Raw genomic sequence first — 19,640 nt, forward strand, 5'->3', positions numbered from 1 at the left:
AATAGAGATCCAAAAAGAAAATGATTGGGCCACCTAGTTGCTCAGTAATGACTACTCTTGGGCCATGTATTTGGGTTCAATTCTGGGCCAGATATTCTGATTATACAACATTATGTTGGCTCTGTTCATTTGATTTTAAAATTTTAAAAATCGAATTTAATTGAATTTTAATAAAAAAATAATTAAAATTGATCAAGTTATACTTAAAAAAATCGAAATTGATATATTTTAATCAATTTGATCAGTTTTAATTATTAATAATATCAATATATTTATATAAAATACATTTTAAAAAATGTTGATAATATTTTACTATAAAGTCTAAATACCTTTAATTTAATCGTGTATATATATATATATAATACTATCAATCATTTATTTTTATTATTGGTTCATATTATATATTTTGGACATAAAAAGTTAATCAAAATAATTAAATAAATTATCTCTCTAACTAATTAATATCGAAACCCAAAAAACTATTAAATTAATCGAATGATAATCAATTTATATAGATTAATACTCACATTCACAAATGTATCATTGTCCTTATTTCTTACCCAATCTTTCTTTCTTTCTTTATATTTTTAAAAAGAATTTAGAAGATATATAGGTGGGGTCTTTGTTATCCAAGATTTGATTGACATATCTTATCACAATGGAGAAGATTCATGCTCTTTTACTATTTTTCGTTTTGTCATTAATGGCCCATTATAAAAAGCAATTTTCACTAATGCTGGTTCTATTCATGATCAGTGGTAGAGTCAAAAATTTCATGTTTGGGACAAAAATAATATTTATAAAACAGTTATATTAGAAGTTTAATATTTGTAAGGATCAAAATTATAAAATTTATATATATAAAAAAACATAATACTCAAATAAGTCCTTAAACTATTTAAAAATATTCAAATAAACTTTTATAATTAATAATTAACTACTTACCATTAGTAAAAATGTCAATTATTGTTTTATATCCACATGACATTGATATGATATTGATGTGAATGATGAAAAATATTACATGATTAAATTATCATGTCAAATTAACATATCATGTCATTATCAGTTATGATATATTAACATACCATATCATAATCAATTATGATATTTTAGCATGCTACATCAACGCCATGCAATATAAAATAATAAATGAGATTTTAACTAAGTCAATATTTAGTTATAAGGACTTATTTGACTCAAAATAAAAAGTACAAGAGTTTATTTTGATCAAAATAAAAATGCAATAGCTTAATTGAACACAATAAAAAGTATAAAAGTTTATTTGATTTTTTTATAATTTAAAGGTTTTTTTGTATATTATGTAAAAAAAATTTAAAATTTTAAAATTTTTTGAGGCATGAGAACCCCTATTAGTCCCCTCCCTTTGCCTTTGCTCTAACATGAATCATGTAACAAATATATATATATATATATATATATATGTATATTAAAATTTCTCCAAGTAAATATCTAGTACAATCGGTAGTTGAATTTAACGAGAATTGATTGATTTGTCAATTTTGTATATTTGTTTTATTGTTTTTGTAATACTTTATCTCGTATCAGATATAAATGAAATCATTACGATTTATATTAGAATTTTAAGTCAATTACTATTAATAATTTGAACTTAAATTTTTGACAACTATATGATTTAGACTTGAAAATAATTAAACGAAGTAGTGTTTGAATCTACATCATTTGAATTTTAATACCTTGAAAGGGAAAAACCAATTCCTATCGTGAAGAAAAGGCGAAGCAACCAATGGTTTTGGATCTTGTTTTCATCAATCAAAAATGGGTGACTCGATTGATAACCTTTTTTGGAATGCAAGCATAGCCATAGAAAATTACAATGTGGATAATGGGAAGCCAAAACTTTTCACAGGTTTGGAAATTGATAAAAGCCTTTCTGGTGATAAGACAAGGACAAGTAGCTAGCCAGAATCTTTTGATTCAAGGAACAAGAGTTGCCATCAACATTAGGTCCTACCTTGCTTTTCTCCCTCACTCTGTCTGTATAGTTATCAAAGCAAAATGGACAAAAAAATTGGAGTTAGTCTTGTCTGCCATAATGATCAAAGCAACAGAAAAGATCCTTTTATTATCGCATATCATGTACAATTGTACGAAAATGGTTTTTAACTTTTAATGTAAAATTTTTTTGTTATTTATCTCAAATTAAATAACACTATTCATCTCAAATTTTCTTTAAAAAAAAAATACAATGATTTAATTAAATAGAATAGAAGAATAAAAACTTATTTCAATTTCTTTAAACAAATTTTTAAAGTTTTTCTTTGAATGTTGTATAAATTGCCAATACTAAATATATTATCTTTTAAAATAATAAAATCCAATTGTTTTCGTAATTTCCTCGTAAATCTTGTTGTCTCCATTGATTCAATGATCCACGGTTGCCCATAATTACCTTAATTAAATTGGAAGACAAGTTAGGGACCAAATCAGGCTGTTAATTGTGATTGAATATGACGGATTCCTGCTAGTCAGACCTACAAGTCACACCTAACATTTCATTATTTCTTTAAGTCACATAATCCAATCTTAATCTGGCACCTGCTTTGGGTTCATAGTGTTTTTATTACCAAAGTTGTCTTTAATTGCAGTTTCCTCCCCAATTTTATTTATTTTTTTCAAAGAAGGAAAATGAAAATAGTATACATTATCCAATGGTTATCAGGTCCAACTCATTTGCTAACATTCAATCTTGTTAGGCCGTTTGAACTATTGTTTTTTTCTAATTAAGTTCTTAATTTTATATGATATGCAAATGAGTCCTTAATCTTTGATTTGCACTTAAATAAACTTTTAACTTTAACAAAAAAAATTAATTATTATTAGATATAATACCTAATTGTTTTTTTTTTGGTCAAAATAACATAAGCTATTGACATAATTTACACATTTTTTTGTGTCAATTATCATGTGATTACGTTAATTGTTATGTAATCATATCAGTTTATCACAATAGCATAAAATACCTAGTAGTGTTGAGTTTTACAATGGTTAATTTTTCATTAAGGTAAGGATGTATTTGAATAAAAATCAAAATTTAAAAACTTAAGGTCAAGGGGGGTTAAGATGCAAAAAATAAATTCTTCGGCGGCTATGTATATTTTATCAATTAGATGAGTTCAAAGTCCAAATAAGGAAAAGATTGGTGTCTTGCCTTACCAACCTCTCGTGATTTAGTCAAAGTATTATTCACTTTACTTAGACTGCTAGTCATTACTTTTTTTTTTTCGAATAAAATGCACATAAAATATTTTTGTGGTAAATATTGTTTTTTTAAATAATTTTTAGTTTTCTTGGTAGCCAAGTTGCATATTTTGTTTGGAGTCAACGAAAATGATGTTAAATTTAAAATTTAATCCCTTTTTTAGACTTCACATTCTATTTGAATTTCTAGGTTGAACTGTGTAATGATTATATCGTAAAATAAATTAACAACAATTAAAATAGGGAAAAATTTACTTGAAAAAAGGAAAAAAATTTGGGGTGGACTTGGAAATAAAGGAAATAAATCACCAAAGACAATTGGTCTTTAATTAAATTAGCGTCTAAATATTATTACTTTGAGGTAATTTCATCTACATTTTTGTAATTTTAATTTTTTTATCATGACATTTCGTGATTTTTTTCATATAAAAAATAAAAATCTCGTATTTTTTTTCTCATTATTTATGCTCTTAATTTTGAAATTATGAGGATTTTTGTTGCTATTTATGAGATACTCTAATCAATTTCCTTTCCTAAACTATTGTATTAACATATTAAAAACCTATTTTAATAGCTAAAATTTACAAAATTTTCTCAAAATTGAACATTAATTTTATTATTGTAACTTGAATTGAACCATACATTTTGGACCTTGATGAGAACATGACCAAAGGAAAACAAAATGATGATACGTCCAATGTCTTCAATTGTCCAAAAAAACCTCAAAATTGTGGACTTTCCGCTTCGTAAATTATTGGCTAATAATTACGCAATTATTCCCGTCCCCTGAAATTTATCACTCTCGAACTTCGTAAGCGGTGACGCAGATATTTTCGTCGCCATAAACTCTTTTTTGTTTTTTTTTCCTTAAATATTCAGAAACATATTTGTTTGTAGTACCACCGAGTAACGACGTTGTGTCTTTCGTGTGACAGAGAATTCGATTCTCCTCTCGAATCCAACTGGGAAAATAAAGAAAGAAAAGATAAAAGAAAAGGGTAAGAGCATGAGAATCTGTCGGTAAAACTTGTAAGCCTTTTTGCGGGAACGAAAATGATTTTTTGTTCCCTTTAGAAGTGCCAGACATTGATGCCCTTTCTGTTCTGACTCGCTTTTTGATCCAACAAAACTTGTGTTCTTTATTTTTGAAGCTTTCTTTTAAGTTTTTTTGGCTCAAACCTTGTATTACCGGTAATTTTTTTTACCCTTTTTTTCGTATGGATTTGTTCTATTTTTGATTATTTTTAATGAAATGATTTTGGGTTCTTTTTATTTTCCTTCTTTCGAATTCTTTTTTGTATGTTTTGGCCTCATTTCTTTTTTTTTTTTCCAGCTTTGGGTTTTATCATAAATGCTTTTTTTTTCTAGTTAAAATCCTTTTTTTTATCGATATAAACGAAGAAGAGTTGTTCCTGCTTGTTGTGGGGACGTGTTTTTGTTTGGTTACTGAGAAAACATGGTAAATGAAGAAGACTTTAATATTTGAAGGTCAACCACCATTTTAGTTTAACAAAAAGCAAACGGAAGGAAGAACATACTCTCTCTTTATGCTTTATATATTTTGATTCTCTTTATTTGACGCTAAATTTATTTTAAATTGATCGCAGGCAGAATGATGAGTAATATATAGGAGGCTGGAGGATTATGTGCTTTTAAGTGAAGAGAATTGTGTGAAGAAGCAACAAGGAAATAATGGCTTTTGAGCCATTGGTTTGGTACTGTAGACCAGTGGCCAATGGGGTATGGACAAGGGCAGTGGCTAATGCCTTTGGTGCATACACACCCTGTGCAACTGATTCTCTGGTCATCACCATATCCCATTTGGTATTATTGGGCCTTTGTGTTTATCGGATATGGCTGATCAGGAAAGATTTCAAAGCTCAGCGGTTCAGTCTGAGGTCTAAATATTATAATTATATGCTGGGTTTGTTGGCTGCTTATTCTACTGCTGAGCCTTTGTTCAGATTGATCATGGGGATTTCAGTTTTAAATTTGGAAGGACAGCCTGGTCTTGCTCCATTTGAGGTAGATTTTTCAACCTTATGCTGCCTAATCATTTATATATTTGTTTTTGTTGGCTTTGGTGATATTTTGGTTGAGTCTATATTTTGTTGTACATCACCCTTTGGATGAGCAGTTTGAATTTGATATGAATTAGCTTCAAGTTTAATGTGAAATTGGGTTATATTTTTGTGTAACTGCTTTCATTCCTATTGGAGGGTGGAATAAGATGATAGCCATTGAGCTGCATTTCATGAGCATGGCCACATGCAATCTTTCTTCCCATAAGATAGGGAGGAAATTCCACAAAGTAGGGTGGCAAAGACGCTTTAATCTATTCTGTATAATGTTACTGGAATAAGTTTTAAGTACATTGATGGTAGTTTGTAGCATAGTTTCTTCTACAGCCAGCTGCTCTTTCTCATTATCAGTTTTCTTGGTTGGAGAAGCATTCGATAATTGAACTCTCGTGGTGAATAAAGAAGTTTTCTGTGTCCGAATGCTGCTATATGGCTTAAAGGCAATTGGCATTGCAATGTTCAATGTTCTATATATACATCTGGGAAGAAAAAGGATGTGTGTTGGTCTGAATTGTTCCATTGACTATTTTCAAGAATTTTTCTAGGTTCTAGTGCTATTCTCTGTTCCTGTTGTTCAGGAATATTATTGCCCTCGATGGAAGTATGTTATTTCTAAAGGATTCAGGAGTCTAGGATGGAAACTTTATTGTTAACAATGATTTTATGGATTCCGGGAATTTTTAACCCTTAAGAACATGACCGTCTATTCATGCTAAGTTGAAAAAGTTATCTTCAAGGACTTGATTTTGTCAATTAAAAATGCTTGAGCAGTTTATCTGTCAACCATATTTAATCTAGTACAGTAGGCTAATGCAAATCATATCTGAGGCTTTTTATTTTCATTCGTTGAGCAGATTGTTTCTTTGATTGTGGAAGCTGTCACATGGTGCTCTATTTTGGTCATGATTGGTGTGGAAACTAAAGTTTATATTTGTGAGTTTCGATGGTTTGTCAGATTTGGCCTCATTTATACTTTGATAGGGGATACAGTGATGCTCAATCTCATTCTTTCAGTAAGGGAATTTTACAATAGGTATGTTTCTCTTGGATGCTTAAACTGCCTTTGTTTTGGATTGAGATGGCCTCTTTTCATGTCTTGATTCTCTTCTTCTTCCTTTTCCCTCAACTACTGTGTTGAAATTTGCATATTTTTTCAATAAATACAGTTTGCCTTGATACACTCACGTTTGTATTATACTTGTGCAGCTCTGTCCTGTATCTGTACTTCAGTGAGGTCTTTATGCAGGTGTGCTATCTTACGTTTCTTTTATATCCTCAAAAGGCTATTGTTAGGGACAGTTATGAGTTTGCCTCAAAGGCCTGAGGACAACAATGACATGGCGGGTGATGCAATAATTACATTGCATCAATTATCATTGCTTGTTTCGTGTTATGATTACACTATTAACGATTGGCTGATGTTTTGGTTTAGGCTTTGTTTGGTATATTGTTACTGGTGTATGTTCCTGATTTGGATCCTTATCCCGGTTATACGCCAATGTGGACTGAATTTGTGGATGATGCTGAATATGAAGAACTTCCTGGAGGAGAGCAAATATGTCCTGAGAGGCATGTTAATATCTTTTCCAGTATGTATACCTTTCTGTAATTTATCTTTGATGCCTAGTTTTGAGCCCTGAATGACCATTATATGTTGATTAAGATATAGATCCTTATTCTCAAAAATGAGAAAATTGTAAATTGTATGCTGCCATGGTTGGACTACATATGACAGTTCAGCCAGTATTACATACTCATAATGAGTAATTTTAACTTTTGAAAATGATGACATCACTTGTTTAATTGAAATGGTAGTTCTATGTGCTCATTGCTTTCTAACCATGCAATTATCGTGAAGGAGAAATGGATATAAGGATGATCATTCTAGCGATACTTTACTGTATTTTAATGCTACCTGTTGGTCTCTCTGGAGAATCAACAAATAAATTTTGTACTTGTGATTTGTTAAGAATTCTCTTTTATTCATTTCCCTTTTGCTAGAAATATTTTTTTCCTGGATGAGCCCCTTGATGAAGCAAGGCTATAAAAGACCTATCACGGAGAAGGATGTCTGGAAGTTAGATACTTGGGATCGGACTGAAACACTAAACAACAAGTGTGTGCCGACTTTCTAGTTATTTTGAATACTTGAATATTTAATGTATCACAAGGATGTATAATATCTGTTTCTGACTCTGTAGGTTTCAAAAATGTTGGGCTGAGGAATCACGAAGGCCCAAACCATGGCTTTTAAGAGCGTTGAATAGTAGCCTTGGGGGAAGGTAGTAAAATATAGCTTACTTATGAGTCTTATCAATTTTGGTTGTGTGACTTAAGTTAGCACGTGGCTTTCTTGTTGATAGTATTTCATTAGCTAATTTCAGGAAAAAAAGAAAGCGACAAGTAATTAGATAAATAGCAGTGAAAGTGGTAGTAACATTGTTTCTAGTGGAGATTGACATATTGTCTGAGGAAACTATCAAAATACAAAAGTAGTTAAATTTCTGAGCTATGGTCCTTTTGTATGTATATGGATGAGAATGATATTCATCTATTGAAATAGTTAATACTATATACTGTGTTGTGCAAAGTTTGTATATCTTCATCTTTGTCTAATTCATCCCCTTCTCTGTTTTTAGGTTTTGGTGGGGAGGCTTCTGGAAGGTAACGAATTCATCTTAAATATTGCATTCATTATTTGGAAAATTAATTTGATTCTTAGAGAGGCACAATGTTATAACATCTTTAATGAATTGCAAATTGTTTACCAACCTCTGTTTTCAGAAATGTCTGGATTTATTTATTGTGTTCTGATGCCTTGCATTCATGGAGCTTTTATACTCTAAGCTGTTTTTATAGAGTTATAAATTTTTTGGAGAATTTTGGGTAAGTCCAATGCTTTGTGTGTCTTGAAAGTGTCAGCTTCGATCCTTCCAAGCTTTTTATGCTTGTGACATGAACATCCGAGAGACTTTTCTATTTGCAACGCCTGATCATTTTGTTTCATAGCATCCTCAATTAAAATGTAAGACTGAATGTGAAAGAATCTGTTCAAAGCATCCTTACTTCATGTTTTCCACTATTCGACCATGAGGTCTGGGCCCAATGGTCAGGTACTCCACTGTAAGGCAGGGTAGAGGTCTGCCGGCTGAGTATGAAACACCAATCCTGCCTACCAGGGAGTGTATCCCCTTCAAAGAAATTGCCTAGGAAAAAATGGTCTTGCATTTTTATAATTTTGATGGCTTTGGAGGTTTGTTTTTCTATATTTTAGACATGTCCTTTTTTTAAATCTTCATTTGCTAATGGTATGTGAAGTTTCTCAGTACAATAATGCTAGTGTCCGTTGTGGAATTGCATTACCCTTGATATTTTCTCCGTTAAACCTGCTGCCTTGTTCTTTAAACCTGTAGATTGGCAACGATATTTCTCAATTTGTGGGGCCGCTTATATTGAACCAACTGTTACAGGTTTGCTACTTGTATCTATGCTTTCTTCTGTATTTGTCTGTGATCAAGTTCTTTTTAGTGTATGGAATTATTTAATTTTTCTGAATAACTAAGTTTGTCTCATTTCTTTTTTAGTGAATGAAAGCTCTCCTTAACTTCTGATGTCAAACGTAAAAAAAATCAGTGAATGGAAGTCCTTTGTTTATGTTGCATATACATGTTGTAGAATTACACTTCATGCTTGTAATATCCTCTTATGTCCTTTGCGAATATTCTGATTTTCTCTTCTAAATGGAAGTACTTTTATATTTATATTATTTCCTCAATGCTAATATTATTGCTTGACTCATTTAAGTATGTTAAAAAAAAGAGTAAATTATGATGGAGAGCCCATGTTATTCAGGCACAGAGGTAAAAAGAAACAGCTATCACTAAGAAATCTACGGTTTTCTCTTACTATTGGCCAACTAACACACATTCTAAAGCACACATGTATGGTTGATCCATCTTTTTTCTTTATCACCTAATATTTCCCTGTATTTGTTGAATGAATTGCTGCAGTCAATGCAACAAGGTGATCCAGCTTGGATTGGTTACATCTATGCCTTCTCAATTTTTGTTGGAGTGGTATAAATTTAATCCTTTGCTTACATTGGAGGTTCTAGTTGCTTTCTTAATAAAAATGCACATGGAATTTGATTGGTTGAAACTTGATCCAGGCCCTTGGGGTGTTATTTGAAGCTCAATATTTTCAGAATGTCATGCGAGTTGGTTTTCGGCTGAGATCTACTTTGGTAATCTTGTATTTATCTTGGGAACAATTTATTTCATTCAGATTTGCTTGTCTTTTGGAATATCAACAAGCTTATTTATTTCTTTTTCTTTTATTTTCTTCATCTGTGGGAGAGGTTGTTGAAGACCTGGCTAAGAGAGCCTTTTGTCTCAATATAATGACCTTGCATACTTAGTACTTTTGGATCTTTTATTATCTAGGTTATTTGACTTGGTTTTAGCTTGCTACGGTTGAAATTTGTCTTTTTTGGAAGATTTGTTTGGCAGGCCTAGCTTGGCTTATTTATTTTTAGGCTTGGTTAAATTATCTGCTTCTTGTTCACATTGACGTTGGTTGCTTCTGTTGCCAGAATTTTAATGGCCATTTTGCCATTGGAGATATTTAGCTTGGCCTTGAGAAGCCCCATCATGGTCTTAAGCCATGAATGAATATTAAAGATCATCATTGTTACATCATTCTGAGCTTTCTCTATTTGCAACTTAGCTAAGAAGTTATGGTTTTGGGTCATATGACTTAAATTATTGCGGGGCCCTATCCTGGTTTTAGGCCAACGAATGACTATTAAAGATCATCGTTTTTACATAATTCTGAGCTTTTTCTATTAGCAAATTAGCTAAGAAGTAATGGTTTTGGGTCATATGACTTAAACTATAGCCAGCAGTGTAAATCTTATTTGATACCTTCGAATTGTGTGTCAGTTATTATAGTTGAAGGTTGTTAGCACTGTTGCTATTATTACATTCTGTTTCATAATTCTGAATGTATATTAACTTATTGATTTTTTTTTTTTTGAGAAGAAGTTATTGATTAGTTACCATCATCACTAGTTAAATAGATCACATGACTTGAATTATTGCCACAAGTGTAAATCTTATTGAGGCCTTTGAACTGCATGTTTGGTGTAATTGTAGGTTGTGAGCACCACTAGCTCTCTCTATAATCAACTATCATTTTGTTTGGTAATGCTGGATACATGTTAGACAATGTCTTAGATGACTTGTCTGTATAAGAGCCTTATATTATGGAATTCCGTTCTGTTTGTTGTAGAAAGTTACTAACGTTTTGCTTCTGCATTATATTTTCCTGACTATACTCTTATCTTCTCTAGGTTGCTGCTGTGTTTCGCAAATCTCTTAGGCTTACTCATGAGGGCCGCAAGAAGTTTGCTTCTGGCAAAATAACCAACTTGATGACAACCGATGCTGAAGCACTTCAGGCATGATCTTCCCTTACTACATCTTTATGTGTATTTAAAATTTTTTATGGTGCTAAAACTAGTCTGACTTTCTATGATGTGGGATGGGATTCTGTGCAGTCTATTGTTTCTTCTAAGCATGTACTCTACTAGCTATTAGAATTGCACTATGCCCTTAATCTTTTTGGTTTTCCGTTTCTCCTCTTCTCCTGAATAATGTCCTGAAGCTGGTAGTAGATGTTAAAAGTGGTGTATCTTCTAGGCATGTAGCTACTAGCTATTGACGTTGGATCTTTCTTTTCTAAAAGTTTATAATGAGTTTCCATTTAGAGCCTGGTTGTTGTTGTTTATGGGGAGCAAGAAACGGCAAAACTCTGGTTGTGAAAACAAATCAGTGCATTTTTATTTATTTCCTTTCAGCTCTTTCTGTCTAATGAATTATTCATCCTTGTTCTTTTTGCAGCAAATATGCCAATCACTTCACACTGTGTGGTCAGCTCCCTTTCGAATAATTGTTGCAATGGTACTTCTGTATCAGCAGTTGGGTGTTGCTTCACTTCTTGGTGCATTAATGCTAGTCCTTATGTTCCCTGTGCAAGTACGTGATTTTCTCCCTTACATTTCTCATTTTCTATCTTTAAGATAAATTCTTATTTTTTTAGTGGATGTTGCACTTTTTATTCCTTGAATTGATAGGGTGGTGTTAAACTTATATCGTCCTGCATTTTATTGTCCTTGTTTCTGTCTTCTATCTTACTCTCTTTTGTCCTTTTGCAAACAGACTGTAGTTATAAGCAGAATGCAAAAATTGTCAAAGGAGGGCTTACAGCGTACAGATAAGAGAATAGGCCTTATGAATGAAATATTGGCTGCAATGGACACTGTAAAGTATGATTTATTTCCAGAACAACTCTTTCATTTTCCTTTCAAGGTTTTTTATAGACCTTTTGAGTATAGTACAAGGTTGCTTGGTTACAACTCTGATTATATGCTGGAAATGTCTCAGATGTTATGCTTGGGAGAATAGTTTTCAGTCTAAAGTTCAAAGTGTCCGGAATGATGAGTTGTCATGGTTCCGCAAAGCTTCCCTTCTTGCAGCGGTATTCCTCTGATATATGCATCTAATTCCCTCTGTTGCTTTCTGTTTGTGGAAGTCTTAATTTAACTATGATATATACATGTTAGCTCTTCGTGTTTTTGAAGCATGATGCACTTAGAAGAAAAATGTTAGTCAATTACCATAGTCCACATCTCTGTTGTGTTCAACACCAGGTGGCCAACTTAAAAGTGACATTGTGTACATGCTAATGGTTTCATGCTATTGCTTTTACAAGTTTTATATGACTGTTGCTGTTTGAGACAAATGAGTTGTATTAAATGATTGTTTCTCGAAAAAAAAAAAAAAAGGTGGTAGTATCTGTTACAATGTGTTTTTGTATGATTCTTGCATGCATGGGATGGGTTATCACTTTTTTTTTTTGCAATTGTTTAATAAAATATTTATTAATCAGAAGAAAAACAAATAGAGCAGACTTTTGGGTATTTAAGAGAGAGTTACAGGTGGCAAACTAAATTTTCTTCACTTCTGCTATGTGGGTAGAGTTGTGCATGATGTATGCTTTTCATGGGTCATCAATTTAACTAATTGTGATCTGATTGTAAGTGTTGGTATGGATATAGGTGTTTTGCGTAGGGATCATAGCAGCAGCTCCTTTTCTCTTGTCTGATTTTATCTCTTGTTTTGCAGTGTAATGGCTTTATACTGAACAGCATTCCTGTTGTGGTGACTGTGGTTTCATTTGGCTTGTTTACTTTGCTTGGAGGCGACTTGACACCTGCAAGGGCATTCACATCTCTCTCTCTCTTTGCTGTGCTTCGTTTCCCCTTATTCATGCTTCCCAATATTATTACTCAGGTTATCCTCCTTGCCTCTTTCAACTATCCATGCTATCCATTTAGTGCTGTGGCGTTTTAACTGGCATTTTGGTTGTAGAGAGGACATATGATTGTCTTTCTCCGCACTTTGAATGGCTTATTTTCTGTATCATTCTCTGTTGTGTAAAGGTGGTATACTCTTCTGGTACATAGAAAGGGGGAATGCACCAAAACTAGTGGTGTTGTTTTTCTTGGTTTCTAATGCTGAAGTTTGACAGGTGGTAAATGCAAATGTATCACTAAAACGTCTGGAGGAGCTGTTCTTGACTGAAGAGAGAGTTCTTCTACCAAACCCTCCTCTTGATCCTGAACTACCAGCCATCCAAATAAAAGATGGTTTTTTTGCATGGGATTCAAAGGTCTTGTTTTTATATTATCACCTTAAACCTTCCTTTCAGTCTGTATTTTGCATGAATATGTACAGATTACATGTTTAAGTTAATCTATAATTAATTCTTATTCTGTAAACATAAATTGTTGGTTATTTTAATAATTTGCTTGTTTATTCAAGAACGGCTACATTAAAATCTTAATATGATAATCCCATTAAGCAACATAAATTCATGAACTTTAAAGATGGTTGTTACAGAATAGATCTTTTATCAGTTGATTTCTTTCACTTAGTTGAAATGAAATGTTGGTTCTGTTTGTACTAACCCACTGAGACAAAAGTTCTATACTATGTTGCTTTGTGTCACTATTTTCTTTTCCTTGAAAATTTTTTTAGTTAGATGAAGGTTTTACAGCTTCTTGTTATGTCCTTTGTGACTTTGCAAATATTCAAGTGTGCTCTTTCATTTATTGCTTACCTTATAAAATCTTGTTTTTGTTTCAGGCAGAGAGGCCCACATTGTCTAATATTAATTTGGATATACCAGTTGGAAGCCTGGTTGCAATAGTTGGCAGTACTGGTGAAGGAAAGACCTCGCTTATATCTGCGATGCTTGGGGAGCTTCCTCCAATGTCTGATGCTAGTGTTGTTATCAGAGGAACAGTTGCTTATGTTCCTCAAGTTTCATGGATTTTCAATGCTACTGTAAGTTTTGGCTTGCTTACCTCTGGTATATATTTGTGTTTGTGCATGTTTCTGGGCTATCTCACTTGTTTAGTTATTGGCAATCAGTCATGATACTATCTTGAGGAATTTTATGGAAATAGGCAATATAGGAGCATATGTAATCTCCTCCAAGATGATTTAGATATCTTTTATAGTGATTTTAGATTTACTTAGCTTAACATGATAAAAAGTCTGTACTTTTCAAATTTTAGAAGTTTACTTGCTGTTATGTGAATTATTAATCTTTGGAGTTTATACCTGCAGGTACGTGATAACATATTGTTTGGATCTCCCTTCGAAGCAGCAAGATATGAGAAGGCAATAGACATTACTGCATTGCAGCATGATCTTGAGCTATTGCCTGTAAGTGTTTCACAAAGTTGTAACATGACGGTGTAGTGAAAGGGCAGAAGTCGCTATCTATTCAACAGTTTTGGATCTGATAGTGTGTCTGTCTTTTATGTTAGGGTGGTGATCTTACTGAGATTGGTGAAAGAGGTGTTAATATTAGTGGTGGTCAGAAGCAAAGGGTTTCCATGGCTAGGGCTGTGTATTCCAATTCAGATGTGTACATTTTTGATGACCCATTGAGTGCTCTGGATGCACATGTGGCTCGACAGGTAACTGGTTCACAGTAGCATTTTGTTGGTTCTATTTGCACCTTAGGCCTTACTTTGTACTTCTGTTTTTTCTGAACAGAATTATGTTTATTGCCATGTAAAAAAACCTTGTCTTTATTGATCTTACTTAGGATATTGCCCCAGAGAGATCACAGTGGCAAAATAGAATCCATGTACTTAGTTCATTGATGTTGTTGCATGTTTAATATCCTTGGTCCCTCTTTTTTTCTTGTTAATAACTATATGAAGGTTGTCAAGATCAGGATTCCTAATATCAATATGATGTTCAAATTGTGGGACGGAGTAGGACGAACTATACTAACCTATCAAATTAGGAAAAAAAAAATCATGCATGCCTGCATAAAATCTGATTGTCTATGTATTATAATTGTGAAAATTTTGATTTATATGAGTTACTGTGCATTACATATTTTTATCTAATGTATTTTTTTTTTTAAATTTCATATCGCCTATAGTATTTCTTTTTTTATTAAATATTCCTCACTTATTGCAGACTTTATTTGTTTTCAGAAATTTGATAATGATAGTGTGGTTTTTATTTTGATAGAGCATTGGCCTGATTTCTGCTACCAATTATGTTCAGGTTTTTGATAAATGTGTAAAGGGAGAATTGAGAGGCAAAACAAGAGTTCTTGTCACAAACCAGCTGCACTTCCTTTCACAAGTTGATAGAATTATCCTTGTTCATGAAGGAATGGTAAAAGAGGAAGGAACTTTTGAGGACCTCTCCAATAATGGTGTGCTGTTCCAAAAGCTAATGGAGAATGCAGGAAAGATGGAAGAGTATGAGGAAGAAAAGGAGAACAACCATACAGTTGATCAGCAGGACTTTAAACCTGTTGCTAATGGGGTAGCAAATGACATGCCCAAAAATGCTTCTCAAGCAAAAAAATCAAAAGAAGGCAAATCTGTTCTCATTAAGCAGGAAGAGCGAGAAACTGGAGTGGTTAGTTGGAAAGTTTTAATGAGGTAAAATATGTTGATTTCACTCCTGTTTCAAAATTGCATTGTTTCATGTATGTAATGCTAGTAACATGTCTTTAGCTCCACCAAATTCAATGATAACAAGCTACTCATCTCTACCTAAGTAGACTGATAGATGTAGAAAATAAGAAAGGCATGGTGTTCCTTTCAACCACAACTTTCCCCGTATTCAAGATTATCAATCACTAACTTTTCACCCTTCTTTTATGCTTAGAGGAAAGGTGACAACATATTCTCCTGCTGGTGGCTCTCATCCAAATGCAACCTCTCAATACAACTGAATTAAAAGAGTTATCTCACTGAAATACCATTACTTTCCTGTCTTCTACTAATAGTTTTGGTTCTCTGCTTTTCTGCTTTGTTAGTGAGGATTTACTGAGCACATTTATGGTTTTGTTATGTTAAGTAAATGTGTGAAGGTAATTGGCAAGCCATCCATCTTGTATGACTTGGGAGTGAGGGAGGGATTTTTAACAATCCCTGCTGTGATTTTTGCTGAAACCTTTTTTTCAATTTTTGTTAAAAGAAAAAGAAAAGGCAATGAATGCAGTACCTTTCTCTTCTCTTCCCAGGTACAAGAATGCATTGGGAGGTTTTTGGGTGGTAATGGTGCTCTTTGTGTGTTACGTCCTGACAGAAGTTTTACGAGTTTCAAGTAGCACATGGCTGAGTTCTTGGACAGATCAAAGCACTAAGAAGACACATGGACCTGGTTACTACAATTTGGTCTATTCACTTCTATCAATTGGTCAGGTATGAGCTTGTTCGATGTTAATTGGCTTTAAGTTTCATTACACAAGTTCCTCTTGCTCAGCCTTCAGAAGTTCTCTTTTATTTACATGAGACGAGAAGCTTTATTTTCCTGAAGAGTTAGGAAGTTTTCTTTTCCTATTATTCCAACAAATAATTGTATCTTTATTGTCAGAAAAACTTTCACCACATTTTAGTGAATTGTGTTACTGGTTTCATAGCTCATATTTTTATATATTTTGTTCTTCCCCATGTGGTTTCAGGTCATGGTGACATTGGTAAATTCATATTGGTTAGTCATATCAAGTCTTTATGCTGCCAGAAGGTTGCATGATGCCATGCTTACCTCCATACTTAGAGCTCCAATGGTCTTCTTCCACACCAACCCACTGGGACGAATTATTAATAGATTTGCAAAGGATTTAGGTGACATTGACCGAAATGTTGCTCCATTCGTCAATATGTTTTTGGGACAAGTGTCGCAACTCCTTTCTACTTTTGTCTTGATAGGAATTGTGAGCACTATGTCTTTGTGGGCCATAATGCCACTTCTGGTTTTGTTTTATGCAGCTTATTTGTACTACCAGGTAAATGAACTTTGACCTCATCTTTTATTTATTGATATATTGGTTTTCTTTTCTAATCCTGAAAGCCATAATCTCTTTTCTTGTAGAAAGTGCCTTTCTTTTACCATTTCTGATTCTCTAGCTGTCTCGGTTACTAACACCTAAAATTGAACATATGGAGGTCTCTGCAATTGGATGTTTCTGTATGTTTCTCATGTAACCATTATTTTGTTTGATTTCACAGAGCACAGCACGCGAAGTGAAGCGTTTAGATTCTATAACTAGATCACCTGTATATGCACAATTTGGCGAAGCACTTAATGGTCTGTCAACTATTCGTGCATATAAAGCTTATGATCGCATGGCTGACATAAATGGGAAATCCATGGACAATAATATCAGGTTCACTCACGTTAACATGAGCTCAAATCGCTGGCTTGCAATCCGTTTGGAAACTTTGGGTGGGCTCATGATTTGGTTTACAGCAACCTTTGCTGTCATGCAGAATGGAAGGGCAGAGGACCAGCAGGCATATGCATCTACTATGGGTCTACTTCTTAGTTATGCTTTAAACATTACAAGTTTATTGACCGCTGTACTCAGACTTGCCAGTTTGGCTGAAAATAGTTTAAATGCAGTCGAGCGTGTTGGCACATATATAGAGTTGCCTTCAGAGGCTCCACTTATTATTCAGAGTAACCGTCCCCCTCCTGGATGGCCTTCATCTGGATCTATCAAGTTTGAGGATGTTGTCCTTCGTTACAGACCTGAACTTCCTCCAGTCCTGCATGGGTTGTCTTTTACAATTTCTCCTAGTGACAAGGTGGGGATTGTTGGAAGGACAGGGGCTGGAAAATCAAGCATGTTAAATGCTTTGTTTCGAATTGTAGAGCTGGAAAGAGGAAGGATCTTGATTGATGATTGTGATATTGCAAAGTTTGGACTGATGGACCTTCGTAAAGTACTTGGCATTATACCTCAGTCACCAGTTCTTTTCTCTGGTATGCCCCACCTACAATCTAGATTGTAATGTTGATGATAGCTGTGTTTCTCCCATAATTTGACTTAAAATCTTTCTATCTCTTTTGCTAGTGTTATATGTATGTTCTTTGCCTGAATATCTGTTGACTTATAAAGTGGAGCTAATCTGACGGATGCCATTTTTGTGGACTTGCTTTTATACTTTTTACTAGATTATCCATTAGTTTGTAGGCTCTGCATCCCATGTCACCTTTCTTATTTTGTTGCTATTAAAATATATGATATTAATAATGATTTTGTTTATTTTGTCCAGGAACTGTGAGATTTAATCTCGATCCTTTCAATGAACACAATGATGCTGACCTTTGGGAGGCTTTAGAGAGGGCACACTTGAAAGATGTCATTCGGAGGAATTCTCTTGGTCTGGACGCTGAGGTGTTTATGAAAAAGTTTCTAACAGAAATTTCTTTAACAGTTTGCAGTTGTTGGGAAAATAGAAATGATTAATTGGTGGTTTAATTTGAAATGTTCATAGTTGCTGAAGTCAGCATGGTTCTTGGTTAACAACCATGGAATTCTTATGTTTTGTTCAGGTTTCAGAGGCAGGGGAAAATTTTAGCGTTGGACAAAGGCAATTGCTAAGTCTTGCTCGTGCATTGTTGAGGAGATCAAAGATACTTGTTCTTGATGAAGCAACTGCAGCTGTTGATGTCAGAACTGATGCTCTTATTCAGAAAACTATTCGGGAAGAATTCAAATCTTGTACCATGCTCATCATTGCTCACCGGCTCAATACTATAATTGACTGTGATCGCATTCTTCTGCTTGATTCTGGCAGGGTATATGCACAATTTTAAATCTTGTTTAGCTCACCTTGAAAGACTTCTAAGCTATACAAAGTGTAATTTATTCATCAGTAGTTACTATCTTTTTCCCGTTTGGCTATTGGTTGATGTATTAGTGTTTATTCTCACCCCAGGTTCTGGAATATGATACACCGGAGGAACTATTGTCAAATGAAGAAAGTGCTTTCTCCAAGATGGTTCAAAGTACAGGGGCTGCTAATGCTCAATACTTGCGTAGTTTAGCACTCGGAGGGGAAGGAGAGAACAGGTTGGGCAGAGAAGAGAATAGGCAGTTGGATAAACAGAGGAAATGGCTGGCATCTTCTCGTTGGGCTGCTGCTGCCCAGTTTGCACTTGCTGTTAGCCTCACTTCATCACAGAATGACCTTACGCGCTTGGAAGTTGAAGATGAAAGTAGCATCCTCAAGAAAACAAGGGATGCCGTGATGACTCTTCAGGGAGTTCTGGAAGGGAAGCATGACAAAACAATTGAAGAGTCGCTGGATCAGTACCAGATGTCCAAAGATGGATGGTGGTCGGCACTTTACAAAATGGTTGAAGGTACAAAAGGAAAATGCCGTATATTTGAATTTTTATTATTCTTCTTTACAGGACTCGAATCAACGATTCTGCCTTTCTTATACTGTAATTTTAAGAATTTGTTAGTTTACGTAACAGAGTCAAGATTATGTTTAATCATCATATCTTATATATCTATGTTTTCCTTCTTCCAGGTCTTGCTATGATGAGCAGATTGGCAAGGAACAGGCTTCAACAATCCGATTATGGTTTCGAAGACAGATCCATCGACTGGGATCAAATTGAAATGTAGAGAGCAATCTCTCTCCTCTCTGGTGCAATAGGTCTGATAGCCTTGCTTACGACTGTCCATGACTGGATATTTTTGTAGTATAGTAATCTAGAAAATTGTCCAAAGTTTCCCAGCAAGGATGATAACCATGAATCATTGTAATCTTGCACAAAGTTTTGTTCCCCGTTACTTTTGGGCCCTTCAGAATTAACATGCTTATACTTTTTTTTTATATAAAAAAGATAAGTATAGTTATTTATATAATTTATAAACTTATGGATATGCTAAAGGATCATCACTCACTCTTTA

At 33.7% G+C, this 19,640-nt stretch overlaps 1 protein-coding gene across 1 annotated transcript; it reads left to right on the plus strand.

Moving 5' to 3' along the window:
- The first annotated feature begins 4,275 nt into the window (after positions 1 to 4,275).
- Positions 4,276 to 19,613, plus strand: LOC18607077 (ABC transporter C family member 2-like). The gene is made up of 28 exons (XM_088803370.1): positions 4,276 to 4,434; positions 4,851 to 5,268; positions 6,179 to 6,357; positions 6,531 to 6,570; positions 6,757 to 6,913; positions 7,326 to 7,440; positions 7,526 to 7,606; positions 7,964 to 7,988; positions 8,738 to 8,794; positions 9,335 to 9,400; positions 9,493 to 9,567; positions 10,675 to 10,782; positions 11,225 to 11,359; positions 11,543 to 11,649; positions 11,768 to 11,861; positions 12,509 to 12,676; positions 12,915 to 13,055; positions 13,532 to 13,732; positions 14,018 to 14,116; positions 14,221 to 14,373; positions 14,978 to 15,363; positions 15,951 to 16,131; positions 16,392 to 16,715; positions 16,939 to 17,695; positions 17,989 to 18,110; positions 18,269 to 18,514; positions 18,655 to 19,081; positions 19,255 to 19,613. The coding sequence occupies exons 2-28, from the start codon at positions 4,936 to 4,938 to the stop codon at positions 19,350 to 19,352; spliced, it is 4,875 nt and encodes a 1,624-aa protein (XP_088659496.1). The 5' UTR covers positions 4,276 to 4,434; positions 4,851 to 4,935; the 3' UTR covers positions 19,353 to 19,613.
- Positions 19,614 to 19,640: the final 27 nt, after the last annotated feature.

The sequence above is a fragment of the Theobroma cacao genome, chromosome 2 (genome assembly GCF_053813885.1).
Source record: "Theobroma cacao isolate CCN51 chromosome 2, ASM5381388v1, whole genome shotgun sequence".
NCBI classification, from domain to species: Eukaryota; Viridiplantae; Streptophyta; class Magnoliopsida; order Malvales; family Malvaceae; genus Theobroma; species Theobroma cacao.